The 14,884-nt window shown below is 32.8% G+C and overlaps 2 protein-coding genes across 2 annotated transcripts in view; one reads left to right on the top strand and one right to left on the bottom strand.

Moving 5' to 3' along the window:
• Positions 1–3,172: 3,172 nt before the first annotated feature.
• On the bottom strand, positions 3,173–4,308 carry LOC129912481 (adipokinetic hormone). The gene is made up of 4 exons (XM_055990743.1): positions 4,183–4,308; positions 3,896–4,102; positions 3,717–3,833; positions 3,173–3,482 (listed from the first exon to the last, which is right to left on the bottom strand). Exons 2-4 carry the CDS (start codon positions 3,962–3,964, stop codon positions 3,441–3,443), a joined length of 228 nt encoding a protein of 75 aa, XP_055846718.1. The 5' UTR covers positions 3,965–4,102; positions 4,183–4,308; the 3' UTR covers positions 3,173–3,440.
• Positions 4,309–13,158: 8,850 nt separating this feature from the next.
• Positions 13,159–14,884, top strand: part of LOC129908281 (uncharacterized) — a 31,633-nt gene continuing 29,907 nt past the window's right edge. Inside the window, exon 1 of the mRNA XM_055984682.1 lies at positions 13,159–13,241. Coding sequence (XP_055840657.1) covers positions 13,181–13,241 — 61 coding nt within the window. The 5' untranslated portion in view covers positions 13,159–13,180. The remainder of the gene's footprint in view (positions 13,242–14,884) is intronic.

Below are 14,884 nucleotides of genomic sequence, written 5' to 3'. Positions count from 1 at the left end.
GCGTTTCAGACGCGTTTTGGACGCGTTTCAGACGCGTTTCGGACGCGTTTTGGAGGCGTTTCAGACGCGTTTTGGACGCGTTTAAGATGCGTTTCAGACGCGTTTCGGAAGCGTTTCGGATGCGTTTCAGACGCGTTTTGGACGCGTTTCAGACGCGTTTCGGACGCGTTTTGGAGGCGTTTCAGACGCGTTTTGGACGCGTTTCAGACGCGTTTCAGACGCGTTTTGGACGCGTTTCAGATGCGTTTCGGACGCGTTTCAGACGCGTTTTGGACAAGTTTTGAATGCGTTTCAGAAGCGTTTTGGACGCGTTTCGGACGCGTTTCAGACGCGTTTTGGACGCGTTTCGGACGCGTTTCAGACGCGTTTTGGACGCGTTTCACACGCGTTTTGGGCGAGTTTTGGGTGCGTTTCAGACGCGTTTTGGACGCGTTTCAGACGCGTTTTAGACACGTTTTGGGCGCGTTTCAGATGCGTTTCAGACGCGTTTCAGACGCGTTTTGGACGCGATTCACACGCGTTTTGGACGCGTTTTGGGCGCGTTTCAGATGCGTTTCAGACGCGTTTTGGACGCGTTTAAGATGCGTTTCAGACGCGTTTCGGACGCGTTTCAGGCGCGTTTTGGACGCGTTTCGGATGCGTTTCAGACGCGTTTCAGACGCGTTTTGGAAGCGATTCACACGCGTTTTGGACGCGTTTTAGACGCGTTTCAGACGCGTTTCAGACGCGTTTTGGACGCGTTTTGGATGCGTTTCGGACGCGTTTTGGACGCGTTTCACACGCGTTTTGGGCGAGTTTTGGGTGCGTTTCAGAAGCGTTTTGGACGCGTTTTGGACGCGTTTCGGACGCGTTTCAGATGCGTTTCAGACGCGTTTAAGATGCGTTTAAGATGCGTTTCGGACGCGTTTTGGACGCGTTTTGGGCGCGTTTCAGATGCGTTTCAGACGCGTTTAAGATGCGTTTAAGATGCGTTTCGGACGCGTTTCAGACGCGTTTTGGACGCGTTTCGGACGCGTTTTAGACGCGTTTTGGGCGCGTTTCAGATGCGTTTCAGACGCGTTTAAGATGCGTTTAAGATGCGTTTCGGACGCGTTTCAGATGCGTTTCGGACGCGTTTCAGACGTTTTGGACGCGTTTTGAATGCGTTTCAGACGCGTTTTGGACGCGTTTCGGACGCGTTTCAGACGCGTTTTGGACGCGATTCACACGCGTTTTGGGCGCGTTTCAGATGCGTTTCAGACGCGTTTAAGATGCGTTTCAGACGCGTTTCGGACGCGTTTCAGGCGCGTTTTGGACGCGTTTCGGATGCGTTTCAGACGCGTTTTGGACGCGTTTCAGACGCGTTTCGGACGCGTTTCAGACGCGTTTCGGACGCGTTTCAGATGCGTTTTGGACGCGTTTCAGACGCGTTTCAGACGCGTTTCAGATGCGTTTCAGACGCGTTTCATACGCGTTTCAGACGCGTTTTGGGCGCGTTTCAGACACGTTTTGGGCGCGTTTCAGACGCGTTTTGTACGCGCGGAACTATCCATCACTAGTCTGAAACGCGTCTGAAACGCGTCCAAAACGCGTCTGAAACGTGTCCAAAACGCATCTGAAACGCTTCCAAAACGCATCTGAAACGCGTCCAAAACGCGTCTGAAATGCGCCCAAAACGCGTCTGAAACGCGCCCAAAACGCATCTGAAACGCGCCCAAAACGCGTCCAAAACGTGTCTGAAACGCGTCCAAAACGTGTCTGAAACGCGTCCAGACTCGTTTCGGACGCGTTTCAGACGCGTTTCAGACGCGTTTCAGACTAGTGATGGATAGTTCCGGAGCCAAATAGTTCCTGGAACTAGTTCCTCACTCGGAACTAGTTCCACTAGTTCCCCAAAATTAATTTAAACAGTTCCATCGTTCAGACACAGCCACACACAAAAGAAAGAAAGAAGAAGAGGAACAAGAAACAAAACGAATGCCTGTTTTGCGGATCTCTGTTTTGAGTAATTTGAGTTGTCTATAATAATAATAAAATCAAAATTGAAACTTTTTCGTATGATTTCTCTTTCCAGTTTTATAATGAAACCGTAATGCCGACTTATAACGAGTCGATTTTCGCCGTGCGGCGAAGCTTTTTGGCGTCAGTCGAGTCGTGTGAACGTAAGCCACACGCGACTAAAGTGACAATCCCCATACTAGAGTCCTAGTCGACTTAAGCCGTGAGACATATCATGTGGTTAAAATCGACTCGTGAAAAGTCGGGATAGGTATACCTACTTATACCTTTTGAATCTAATATATTTTCTAATAACTTATCGTTAATAAAAATTATCTGTGAACCATCAAGTTGCTTAAATTTTTTTGTTGAGATATCACTACAATTCTTATTATAGTTATTTCAAAACTTTTAGTTTACATTTATAAAATGACATGATAGGACACCAGATTATATCCGATTAGTCTCTAGTAAGTTACCTGCACAAATTTCTAACCTAACTTAAAAATAGCTTATGATATTGAAAAAGCATCGGAAAAGGGCTCAAGAATTATTTTGCCTAGAGGCCCATGACATGGTTAATCCAGCACTGTTCGAGTGGAAAAATTTCCAAGTCAAACTCACAATAGACCTGAATATATACTGGTGGAATCGGCTAAGGTGATTGCTGATCATCACAATAAATACTTTTGCTCCACGTAAGGTGATTATCAGAGTGACGATCACCTTTTTGCTATGGTTTGTAGGTAACATCTATTTAGGTGTCACTTTCGCTTTCCTCAAAAACGAACTACATTATATTCTAAACTTATACGAAGCTTTTAGTTTGTTGAGTAAAATATGGTTTCTTGTGAAGACAAAATATAGAATAGAAAGAAGTATCTTTGGTGATTCCAGGAGGATATATTTGAGGAGTGACTTTTCAAAAGGGGATAAAAACACTTTATGTCATTTTTATGAAAATCGAAAAAACTAAAACCAAAATTGGGATTTTTCATACGATTTTCAGTTTTCAGTGTTTTTTACAGTGCGATCAATTTGCTGTTTTCAGTAAACATGGACTGGACTGGTTAAATAATTAAGCGTTGGAATGTGGAGAACAGAACTGAGTTTGAATAAAGTGATTTTATCCCCTTTTTAAAAGTCACTCCTCGTTTGATGTTGAAAAGAAAATCCTTCTAAAAGTTATAGGTATTGAAAGTCAACAAATTTATTCATATAAGTTTATTTGTGTATACATAGGTAGATATTATAACTGTATCATATTTATCATATATTTAAGAACCGAAACAAAATTTGGCTTACAAAAACAAATAATGGTAAAATATGACTTTTACCCAAGGTACGGAACCTATGCGACATCATTAATTGGAGAAGAAGAAGAAATTATATTGTAACATATTCATTTTAAGGCCAATCCCAGGATTCATTTTGAGAGAGAGAAAAGATTGATTGATATTCCTTTACTTTTGTTGATTACAATCCAAATACATTTGAGCTTCATTCTGAAAAAAGAAAACAATTTTAATTGAGTATGTTTTTTGACTTAGGTCCAATTTATTCACACTCCATTAAATTTAAAGTCGCCATTAAAAAGGGAAATTTTAAAATTTGTATGCGATTTGACAGTTTTATAATTTTTAATGGAGCCTTTAAAAATAATGGAGAGTGAATAAATTGGGCCTTAGTGCGTTTTGGCAGCATAGCGACGATATTTTTGTTTGATATTAATATTTTACCTGAACAAATTTGAAAATGTCCATTAACATTTCGTTGGCATTGTGACAATTGCCAGGATGTGGTTCAAAAATACCAGCTGAAGATGAGCGTTTACCCCAGCCTGGTGAAAATGTCAGCTGAAATAAAATTATTATGAAAAGTTAGAAAAAAAAAAAATATTATATTGAAACTTTTTAACCTGGCAATTGCACATGGCAATGACAACAAGAATAACTGCTGAGATTAGAACTGAACGAATAGAAGACATCCTGATGAGACTTAAAGACTGATGAAACTGATGAATGTTCTCAGCTCATATTTGCATTTATATAGGAAAATAACAAGGACTAAAATTCCTTGTATGGATTCAATTAATTGATTCTTTAGATTGTTCTAATAGGAAGACCTACTCATGAAACAAGAAGGATACATTCTTTATAACAAGAAGTCATTATAGTTTTTCGTTTGCGTAATTTTTTTATTTACATATTTAATTGCATTTTGCGGGAAATGTGAAAATGTTAAAGAGTCGAAAAGTAGAGTAAAATTCTCTGTAAACCCAAAAATTCCTTCTGTATTTTATGTTTTAAATCAAGTTATTTCATCAACTAGTTTTAAAAAAATTAATCTGCAAGCTGAAAATTAAAAAAAAATTCAAACCAACTTCTTTTTTTTTTTAATTTAACGTTATCAATTTAAAGTCAAAAACTGAAAAACAGATGATTTTTGAAAACACACTTTTGAAGTTATAAACAAATATCAAAAAGACCATTGAAAAAGTAGTATTATGGGTAGGAGAATTTTTTTTTTCGAAAACATGGCTTATTCCAATGATAAGTTAATAAAAAAAATTAGGTAGCTATCTCATAGGTATTTTTTTCTAAGTCGCTAGATTTCGAAATGTTATGATTTTCTGAAAAAAAAACATCTTTTTTTTAGCGTTTTTTAAGAATTTTTCAAAGTATTCAAAAAATCAAACTTACAGGACTATTAGGTATTTAAATGTGCATAAACGTGCAAAAAGTTAGATTTTTAAAATGATATCTGAGTGAAAAACGGGAAAAATTTTTTTCCAACGTTTTTTGACGGTTTTCAACAGTTTTTTATTAATATCTTTTTTATTTGTATAGATACATAAATTAAATTTATGTAGTAAATATACCTAGATAAAAAACATTTACACAATCAGAAGTCAGAGATATCGGTAAAAAAATAACTTTTATCAGAAGATTTGAGCGAGCCAAAGACAAACGATATTATAAATTTTTCTTACATATTATTAAACCTAAACCACTATTACATAGCAAAACTAGAGTACTTTTTTTCGGCCATACAAAAGTGACACACCCTAATATATGTACATGTTATACATACATATCGTTGGCGTAAAGCAAAATTTTTCTAAGTCACAAAAAGCTAATTTTACAGGGCACGATTTTTAAGTTTCAAATTGGTTTAAAACGACAATTTTCTGCTCGTTCGCCATTCAAGTTATGTTTTTTACATGTTTACCTCATTTAGGTGCATAATATTTTTAAATATTTTTAAATATTTTTTAAAACTAAAAACCCAAAATTGGACATAGAACAATAAAAAGTGAACTTAGAACAAAATATGATGGGGCTTAGAACAATCAAGAATACTCGGGCTCATTTTCAAAAGGCTACTTCCCTGTTTTTATTGTTCTATGTCCCATTAAATTATATTATCTGCAGAATGAATTTTTTTTGACATAAAACGGGTTTCAAATTCGGAAAGAGCACCCTCAAATTAGTAAAACTGCATCATTATCTCATTTTCCGTCAAAAGTGAATTTAGAACAATTTTGATTTACGCCGACGATATGTATAAATATTGATCTAAGTCTAAGGCGAATGAGCAAGTTTTTGTGGATCTTGGACGTTCTGCGACTATATATAATTGATTATTATTAATATAATATATTAATTTTCTTTAAACAAAGTTAAACACTTGTGGGTGTTTTTATATTATTCCTACTTTTTTTTGTAAAAAAAAATGTAGGTGCCTAAATTTGTTCGAAAACTGATAAAATAAAATGCACGACTGGGTCGCACGAACTTGCTCTTAGAGTTCAAGTTTCTTAAATTTTTAAGACTTTTTATATAGAAATTTGGGTATGCAGTTTTGTTTGATATATTAAGGTGCATATTTAGAAAAATAATTTTCAAAATCGTTAGAGCCGTTTTTTAAAAAAACTAATTTTTTATAAATAATTCTTTGTAAACAAAATTTTAAAATAAAATTGGTATGCCATTTTGTAGAAATCACTAATCAACATCTGAAAACTAAATTTCAAAAAAACTCAATGTCCCGTTTTCGAAAATGTTCAATATTTTTAATTTGATACAAAATTTTAAATTTTATTTTTGGCTTATATCGAAATTGTATATATGCTTTTTTACAAAAAGTTTCGTTGAAATCGAATGATAAGTTTCGGAGTAAATCGGATTAAAAAAAAAAAAAAACGGTTCTATGGCAGGTACCGTTAATAATGATTTTCAAAATCAAATTTTTTTATTGAAAGATATGCCTTGTCTTAAAACTTACATATGAATTTTTTAAACAAAATCGTTGGAGCCGTTTTCGAGGAATTTCAACTTAACTAAAATCGGTATATGACAAGTACTGTTATTTTTGGTTCAAAAAAATTAATTCCAAAAACCCCTCTGGAGAGTCGCCAAATAATGCCACATACCAGGTTTGACATCAATCGGTCCATCTCAGACAGACTGAAAGACTGACAGACGGACAGACATACGGACTGGGGCCCACTTTTTTGGCCTTCTCTATCATCGTAATGTCATGGAAAAATGTTATCTCTACTTTTTTTTTGTACGAATGCATAACTTGATATACATATAGTACCTATATCGCAAGTAAAAATGGAATGTCGCCTTAAAGAAGTGTTTGATCCTTAAAGAAGTGTTTAAGAAAATTCACTGATTGGTTTTGGAAAAACTTATTAAAAAAAAAAAAAATAAATAAATAATTTTTTTTTTTAAATCCGAAATTGATGTATTTGATAATTTTTCTTAATTTTTAAATTAATGTTACTTATATCCCTATTGACTCATTCTCAATTAAATTTAAAGTCACTATTAAAAAGAGGAAATTTTAAAATTTTCTTTTGACAGTTTTTTTTTTTAATTTTTTAATAAGAGCTTTAAAATTAATGGAGAGTGAATAAATTGGGGATAAGTGTTTTTATGCAAAAATTTTGTTAAACTCGGTTAAATGGATTACAAAAAAGTCAGAAAAACAACTTAACTGAACTGTCCCTATAGAACCTTGTTATAACACCTTATACGTCCACCATTATTCTCATCTCATCGACTCTACGTCCCATGAAGCACATTGGATTCATATATGATACATACTCATATTTTCATAAAATAGAATTTACTGTCCCCATACAAACTCCTTCAAAATCATCTCTTCGTCCAGTACTTTTTTTTTCAAAAATTAAAATTACTATTTACAAATAATGCAATTAGAATTAGTTTCTTGTCTGAGTAATTAGTAAGTATTGTTAAAAACAAGATCGTTACAGCCGTTTTTCAGAAAAGAAAATATTTTTCATTTTCGTCATATCACAAGCACCTATCGTTAGCTTGGATTCTAAAAAAATTCGATTTCCCATCTAAGGAAACATAAAAAATAATATCCTAGCCTATTGCAAGTAAAAAATGTTACGCATACGCCACCGTGACCAACATTTACTTTAAACAACTGAAGTTAAAAACATCAAACATTTTGAGTTTGTAATCACTTAGTTTTTTGTTTTATATGTAAACATTTCAAAATACACTTACTTTTTTAATTAATTAATTAATTAAGCCATTTAAATGAATCTTAACAAGAATTACATAGGTATTTAACTTTTTAAAAATAGGAAAGAGACTCAGACAGAGTACTTAGGAAATCAATTATTTTTTTTTCTTCGTTTCAATTCGGGTGAATTAACAACAAAAAATTCCACAGGAAAGTCATGTTTAATAGATTTTTTTTCTCACGATAATTTTTCGAAATACAAAACAAATTAAATTTGTTTTGAATGCTGCGTAATGTCAAATAAACATTCAAATAAAAACTATCAATTAAATCACGAAAAAAGTTATTCAACACTTTCAATTTATTCAATGGGGGTTTTCCCAGTTTAGACAGTTGACTTAGAACTAATTTCAATGTTAAATTTGTTATGATTATTGTATCAAATTAAAATTTAAAATTTATCAAAGTTGGCAAATATTAACGACTATGACCTGAAGCTGATTTTACACTTTAAAGCACTGTCAAAAATGTCTCGACGAATGAGCTTAACAGTTGTTGCAATCTTATTTCAAATAACTTTATTTAGTTTTAATTTTTCAATTGGACAAGGTATGTATATATTTTGTTTAAAAAAATATTCTATACAAAACACACCTTTGGTAAAACTGACATTGTAATATTTTAAAATACATTACGAATTTATTTGTTCATAAGAGTTTTGATGCACGCTATAGATAAATTAATTACAACTCTTTGTTTGTTTTTATTTGAAATACGAGTCATTTATATGAGTTGGAGTGAGATCTTTGTGCGTTTGATTAAAATGTAAAGTTGTAATGACGAATTTAATTTACTATACTTACAGGACTTTCAAAATGTACTTGCATATTGCAACAAGAATTAGTAGTATTTTAGGTTTTCTTTTCAACACGTTTTCCTGCTGTGCTATCGGTTGTCTTAATATATTTTAGCCCTTTCAAAGTGGTTTGTTCACAATTTTTTTTTTTAACTTTTTCACATTGTTCCCAGTTTAACACCTTTTTTAAGTAACAAAAGCTCAATGATAGTTTTTTATATATGAATATATGTATTTTTATTTTAAAATTTACAGTTTTAATCTCACTTTTTGTGGTTTTAGTTGAATAAATTAAATAATTTTAAGAAAATAAATTTGCCTTTTATAACAAGAAAAAAATTGCAATTGTTTTTAGATAAGTTAAAATATAAAAAGTGAAATGAAATGTCCTTGATAAAAATTGTGTTTAATAACAAAAACAATACTAACAATTCCAGGAAATACTTGTCCTAAAAGTGTTGGATAAAGTTTAAATTTTTGTTTGAATAACACTTAAATTTTGAATGGGTTTTATAATGCGTTTTGATCAAGTTATCGTTTTTATTAAGCAACATGAATCCCAGTAATATACTAACTTTGAAAATAGGTTATCTAAATGAAAATTTAATTTTGCACCGAAAATAACTTTTAAGACCTTTTGACGGCTTACTATCTTTTACGATAATTAAGAAATACGGAATGTGCATGATTGCTTTAATACAGATGTATTAAATGTTTATATTTGGCATTAAGCTACATTTAGGAATAAATGATTTTCTTCACACCAACCAGACTTCGTCTTCGTCATAAACAGTTTTTTTTTCAGATATAACTTCTGCAATTGTAGAAATAGAAGTGGTATTAAAAGACGGCAGCACACCAGAGTGATTGAAGATTTCTTCTCACCAATTTCAACCAAATTACAAAGCAGCAACCAAAATCATTAGAACCATTATAAAAGCTTCTTTTTTTTTAACTATGCTAATGGTATTTAATTATTTTTGGTGTTTTTTCAAAACTGTTGGTGGTGGTCCAAGAAATATGTAAAATAGGTATAAAAATAAATTGAAATGAAAAAAATCAGTTCGTTAAACAATGAATTGGAGTTTAAGAATTTTTTATTTTTCCAAACAAGGGCTTAAGCGAAAATGTTAGTTAATTTAACTAAAACTTGGAACCTATCGTTTTTAAAACAATTTCGAGAGAATTTCTTAACTAGTGGATTGTAAATCTGGCCGCAGAAAAATCTGACACAGAAAAAACTTGCTTTAGATCAAACTCGATCTTGGGTGTTTTTCTCACAGGCCCCGATCCTTCCTCAAACAATTTGTTTAAAAGGTTCCTTTAAAAAAAAAAAACCGATCAAAAAAATTTCAAGAATCAATTAAAAAGCTTTTATAGGGTTTGGGGTCAAAATTCTGCAGGGGTCAAAATTCTTTTGTCAAAATTCTGCTTTTCAAAATCCTGCTTTCAAAATTCTAGTTTTTAAAATTCTGTTTTTCAAAATTCTGCTTTTTCAAATTCTGCTTTTCATAATTCTGTTTTACAAAGTTCTGTCAAAAATTAAAAAAGCGACTGTTTTTTAACATTTTATAATAATTGAACATTATTTGATTAGTCAAAATAATAATTGATATTCAAAACATTAAATAATAAAAGGAATATACTTTATCACATAACATATCGTTTCTCTAATTAAATTTCAACACGGTATACTCGTATAGATGTGAGTTATAAGAAAGTCAGTACTCTAAGAGGTTAGAAAATTATTCATAGTTAATTATAATGGTTATTATGTGATGGTTAAACAGCAAGCAGTTAAGAAAATACTAACCTAAAGGCTTGGCCACACCGGAGGGTACATGCGGTAGCGGTATGGGTATTTGTATGAAAAAAATTCCACATCTGAACGTTGATGTGTCAGTTTGGAATTTTTTTCATACAAATACCCGTACCGCTACCGCATGTACCCTCCGGTGTGGCCAAGCCTTAAGAAAACATTAATGAGTTGTATTTTAGTATAGTAAACGCATATGCTATGAAAAAAAGCAGAATTAGCAGAATTTTTTTGTTAAAAAAATGCTGGCAGAGTTTTGAAAACCAGAATTTTGAAAGCAGAATTTTGAAAGACAGAATAGAAAAAAAAGCAGAATTTTGAAAAACAGAATTGTCTTAAAGAAAGCAGAATTTTGTAAATCAGAATTTTGACGCACTCCCACTTGTATACCTTGACTAGACTAGTTAAATAAAACCCAGAAAATTGTTTTAAAAAGAACCCAATAAAAAAAGTTATAAATAAAAAGCATGAAATCCACTGTTAGAGTTATTAAAATAATTTCTTTTGAAGATTCAAATTATTTGTTATTTGGTTCGATTATATTAAATTAAAGACTGCATGAAAATTTGTTTATATTCAGCTTCTTAAAGAAATATTCTATGATCTCACTAAAAACGAAGTACTACTAGTCTGTAATAACTTAAAAAGCACTTCTTTAAAATCTTAACAAAACTTCAATTTAATCCATTATGTTTTTTTTTTGAATTTCAACCCCAAACGTAAAGGAAAGGTTTAAAATTGAAATACAACCATTTTTGCTATAGAAAAAATAGTACGTATACGCCACAGTGACCCACAATTCGTTCAATTTATCACTTGAATGACATATCTAAGAGTATTTCCCAAATATATGTATGCAGCTTAATACGATATAAATTCGAAAGCTCCATCAAAGGGTCTACTTTATAAAAAAAAAACCCTCATGATATAAAAAAAATTTTTTTTTATATGGATTTTAGTCTTTTTTGACAAATTTTTGATATTAGCTGTGTTTTATTATCCTCGTGATCCAGATCAGATCGTTTTATTTATTTTGTAAACAATAACAAAAAAAAATCCTGCTTTTGTTGTAAAGCTAATAAAAACAATGATCTGATCTGGATCTTGAGAAAAATAAAGCACAGCTATTATTGATTAGATGATATAGAAACCAATTTTTTACTTCAACTTTTTTTACTTGAAACCTAGAATCAAATAAATAACAAATTAGTATTGATTTTATCTTTAATTTCTATTTTTTCAATCCATTAGCAAAACTAATTATACTTAATTACTAAGAATTTTGAATATAAAAACATATTTAAATAGATACTTAGATGAAAATGTGAAAACAGATTGTTAAACAAACAAAACTGATCACGTCAACATAACAATTATTTAAATGTGCTAAAATAATATATCAAAAATGTTGACCATTGTTAAATACAAAAAAAAAAATCACACATCTCACATTTTAATCTAAATCACTAGGTATTTGTTTTTTTTTTTTTTACTCAATGAAATGTCAATTACCAACTTGCCAATGTTTTCAAATTATTAAAAACCTAACCAGTGGCGTTAATGTTTATTAAATTATTTCCCCCCATCAATCCATTAATATCAAATCACATTAAACCACACACCCAATGTTGAACAAATTATACATTTTTGCTTTAGAAATTATTTATTGAATAGAATTTGTTGAACAATTCTAAAGTTATACTATTTACAGTTTTTTGTTTGCTATTTTAAAATTGTTTAAAAACAACGTTTGTTACAGGGGAGTTGGAATTTCCAGGTAAATGGACATCACACTATGAATTTGTTTAATATAAACCATTGACAATATTATCTGACATTGACATGGCAAATCGTCATAAAAGTGATGGTTGGTCTAAAATTACAAAAAAAAAAAAAAAAAAAATTACTGGCCGAGTTATTTTGATTGCAACTATTTTATCTGTCATAGAGGGGTTTTGGTTGTTTCTAGACACTCAAGCATGACACTTTTATACAATGAATCACTTTTAAAGGCTCTAAGTTATGACTATAATTTTTTGTTTGTTTTTTCTGTAGGTTTCATTAGGGAAATTTTAAAGTTCGGTCCGAATGCATGTGGGTATTTTGTTCTACAATATGTAATTGCAATTATTTATATTTAATTTGTCTGCATGAAAAAGGTGTTGTTTCGTGTTATTTGCGCAAATTTTTGTTGGTCAGTTGATGGTTTCGTGCAATGGTGACATGAAGTTTCACTCAGTAAAATACTCAAAATCGTTTTAGTGTGTTTGTAATTTAAATATAGTATAGTTTTATCATGTTGATTGGAGATTTTTGTTTAAAAATATATTTGTGGCCATATTTGTCATATTTGGCGAACTTGAAGGGACTTTGTTCATCATATTATTATAGACCGCCAGCATTTTTCCCGATAATAACTCTGCCACCAGGTGTAACTCTTGGAACGACTATTGCCACAACTCTAACTCCAACTACCCCAACCCGTCCAACTCAACCAACTTCTGTAACACCTTTAACTCCAACAACTCCCCCGTCGACTATTCCCACATTTCAACCAACTCCACCAACTCCTCAAACTCTACCAACTCAACCAACCACTGTTACTAACACTCAAACTTTTCCTACATTTCCCACAGTTATAACTCTTCCCACGATAACATATCCGACTCCACCAACAACAACATCAACAACAACAGCAGCACCTTGTCCAGTTTTTCCAGTGATTTGTTTGCCGGGAGGAATAAGACCAAATCCAAATTGTCCTTGTATAGATCCAAGAAATACTAATACCTTACAACCACAACTACAACCACAACTACAACCACAAATACAACCACAAGTACAACCACAAACACAAATACGTCAAATTGGACCAATTGGATCGGATACGATGGTATTCTCGCCTCTTAATAGTGGTCGAAGGAGAAGAAGTGTTTTCGAAAACTAAAAAAAAAATAAATTGTTCCAAACTGAAAAAAGTACTCATTAATAACTAAATGTTTAAGAAGGAGAAAACAAAAATGTGTTTAATACTGGTGATTTTAGTTCCTTTGACTCTTGGAATCGGTGCAGAGAGCAAAAGTGAGTGTTAAACTTATTTAAGCAAATATTTATAGAAGTAATTTAAAAATTAAAAAAAAAAAAAAAAAACTGTGAAATGCCTACTCAAGCACACCAAAATTTCTAGAAAAAAAATATTAAAAATTAATGTGGAAAAATTGAATAGATACTACAAAAGTAGTATCTACGAAAGTTTTCGAATACTGTCACAGCTCAAAAATCACGAATATTTAGTTATTAGTTTAGAAGTTATTGGAATAAAAAAAATCTTTAATCCTGCCGAAAGTCATTTCTTAGCTTTTAAAACTGAGGAAGAGCGAGTACTAGTCTAGTTTCGTAATAGTTACTTAATTTTTACATGCAAAATTAGATCGACACTAAATTTAAAACTCATTTCCTGAAAAATCAAGTATTTTGAATTATGACAGTGTTCAAGTAAATGAGCGATCGATTGTTTTACAATTTTCTCGAAAGCGAGTCATTGCTCAAAATAATTCTAACAAGATATTGTATTAAGTTTCTATAAAAAAATCATGAATGCGAATATATTGAGTTTCAGTTTATTTTGGTAACAAAATGAGTTTAAAAACTAAAACTTGAATAACTTTTCAAAATCATGCTCTAATAAGGTGTTATTTTATATTCAGTCCATACCACTTATTACTGTTGGAATACGAGTATATTTTTACTTGCGATATAGGTACTATATATCAAGTTATGTATTCGTACAAAAAAAAAAGTTGAGATAACATTTTTCCATAACATTACGATGGTAGAGAATGCCAAAAAAGTGGGTCCCGGAAGTCCGTCTGTCTGTCTGTCTGTCAGTCTGTCAGTCTGTCAGTCTGTCAGTCTGTCAGTCTGTCAGTCTGTCAGTCTGTCAGTCTGTCAGTCTGTCAGTCTGTCAGTCTGTCAGTCTGTCAGTCTGTCAGTCTGTCAGTCTGTCAGTCTGTCAGTCTGTCAGTCTGTCAGTCTGTCAGTCTGTCAGTCTGTCAGTCTGTCAGTCTGTCAGTCTGTCAGTCTGTCAGTCTGTCAGTCTGTCAGTCTGTCAGTCTGTCAGTCTGTCAGTCTGTCAGTCTGTCAGTCTGTCAGTCTGTCAGTCTGTCAGTCTGTCAGTCTGTCAGTCTGTCAGTCTGTCAGTCTGTCAGTCTGTCAGTCTGTCAGTCTGTCAGTCTGTCAGTCTGTCAGTCTGTCAGTCTGTCAGTCTGTCAGTCTGTCAGTCTGTCAGTCTGTCAGTCTGTCAGTCTGTCAGTCTGTCAGTCTGTCAGTCTGTCAGTCTGTCAGTCTGTCAGTCTGTCAGTCTGTCAGTCTGTCAGTCTGTCAGTCTGTCAGTCTGTCAGTCTGTCAGTCTGTCAGTCTGTCAGTCTGTCAGTCTGTCAGTCTGTCAGTCTGTCAGTCTGTCAGTCTGTCAGTCTGTCAGTCTGTCAGTCTGTCAGTCTGTCAGTCTGTCAGTCTGTCAGTCTGTCAGTCTGTCAGTCTGTCAGTCTGTCAGTCTGTCAGTCTGTCAGTCTGTCAGTCTGTCAGTCTGTCAGTCTGTCAGTCTGTCAGTCTGTCAGTCTGTCAGTCTGTCAGTCTGTCAGTCTGTCAGTCTGTCAGTCTGTCAGTCTGTCAGTCTGTCAGTCTGTCAGTCTGTCAGTCTGTCAGTCTGTCAGTCTGTCAGTCTG

Source organism: Episyrphus balteatus, chromosome 2 (assembly GCF_945859705.1).
Source record: "Episyrphus balteatus chromosome 2, idEpiBalt1.1, whole genome shotgun sequence".
In the NCBI taxonomy this organism is placed as follows: domain Eukaryota; kingdom Metazoa; phylum Arthropoda; class Insecta; order Diptera; family Syrphidae; genus Episyrphus; species Episyrphus balteatus.
The sequence above is the reverse complement of the archived record's forward strand: the minus strand, read 5'-3'. Positions and strand labels throughout refer to the sequence as shown.

What these genes read in the sequence shown, in the direction of transcription:
- LOC129912481 (XM_055990743.1), bottom strand. Translation starts at nt 3,964, where the DNA reads ATGTCTTCTATTCGTTCAGTTCTAATCTCAGCAGTTATTCTTGTTGTC. An exon ending in TTGCCATGTGCAATTGCCAG is followed by an intron (nt 3,834 to 3,895) that starts GTTAAAAAGTTT and finishes ATTTTATTTCAG; the next exon opens with CTGACATTTTCACCAGGCTG. An exon ending in ACATTTTCAAATTTGTTCAG is followed by an intron (nt 3,483 to 3,716) that starts GTAAAATATTAA and finishes TTCTTTTTTCAG; the next exon opens with AATGAAGCTCAAATGTATTT.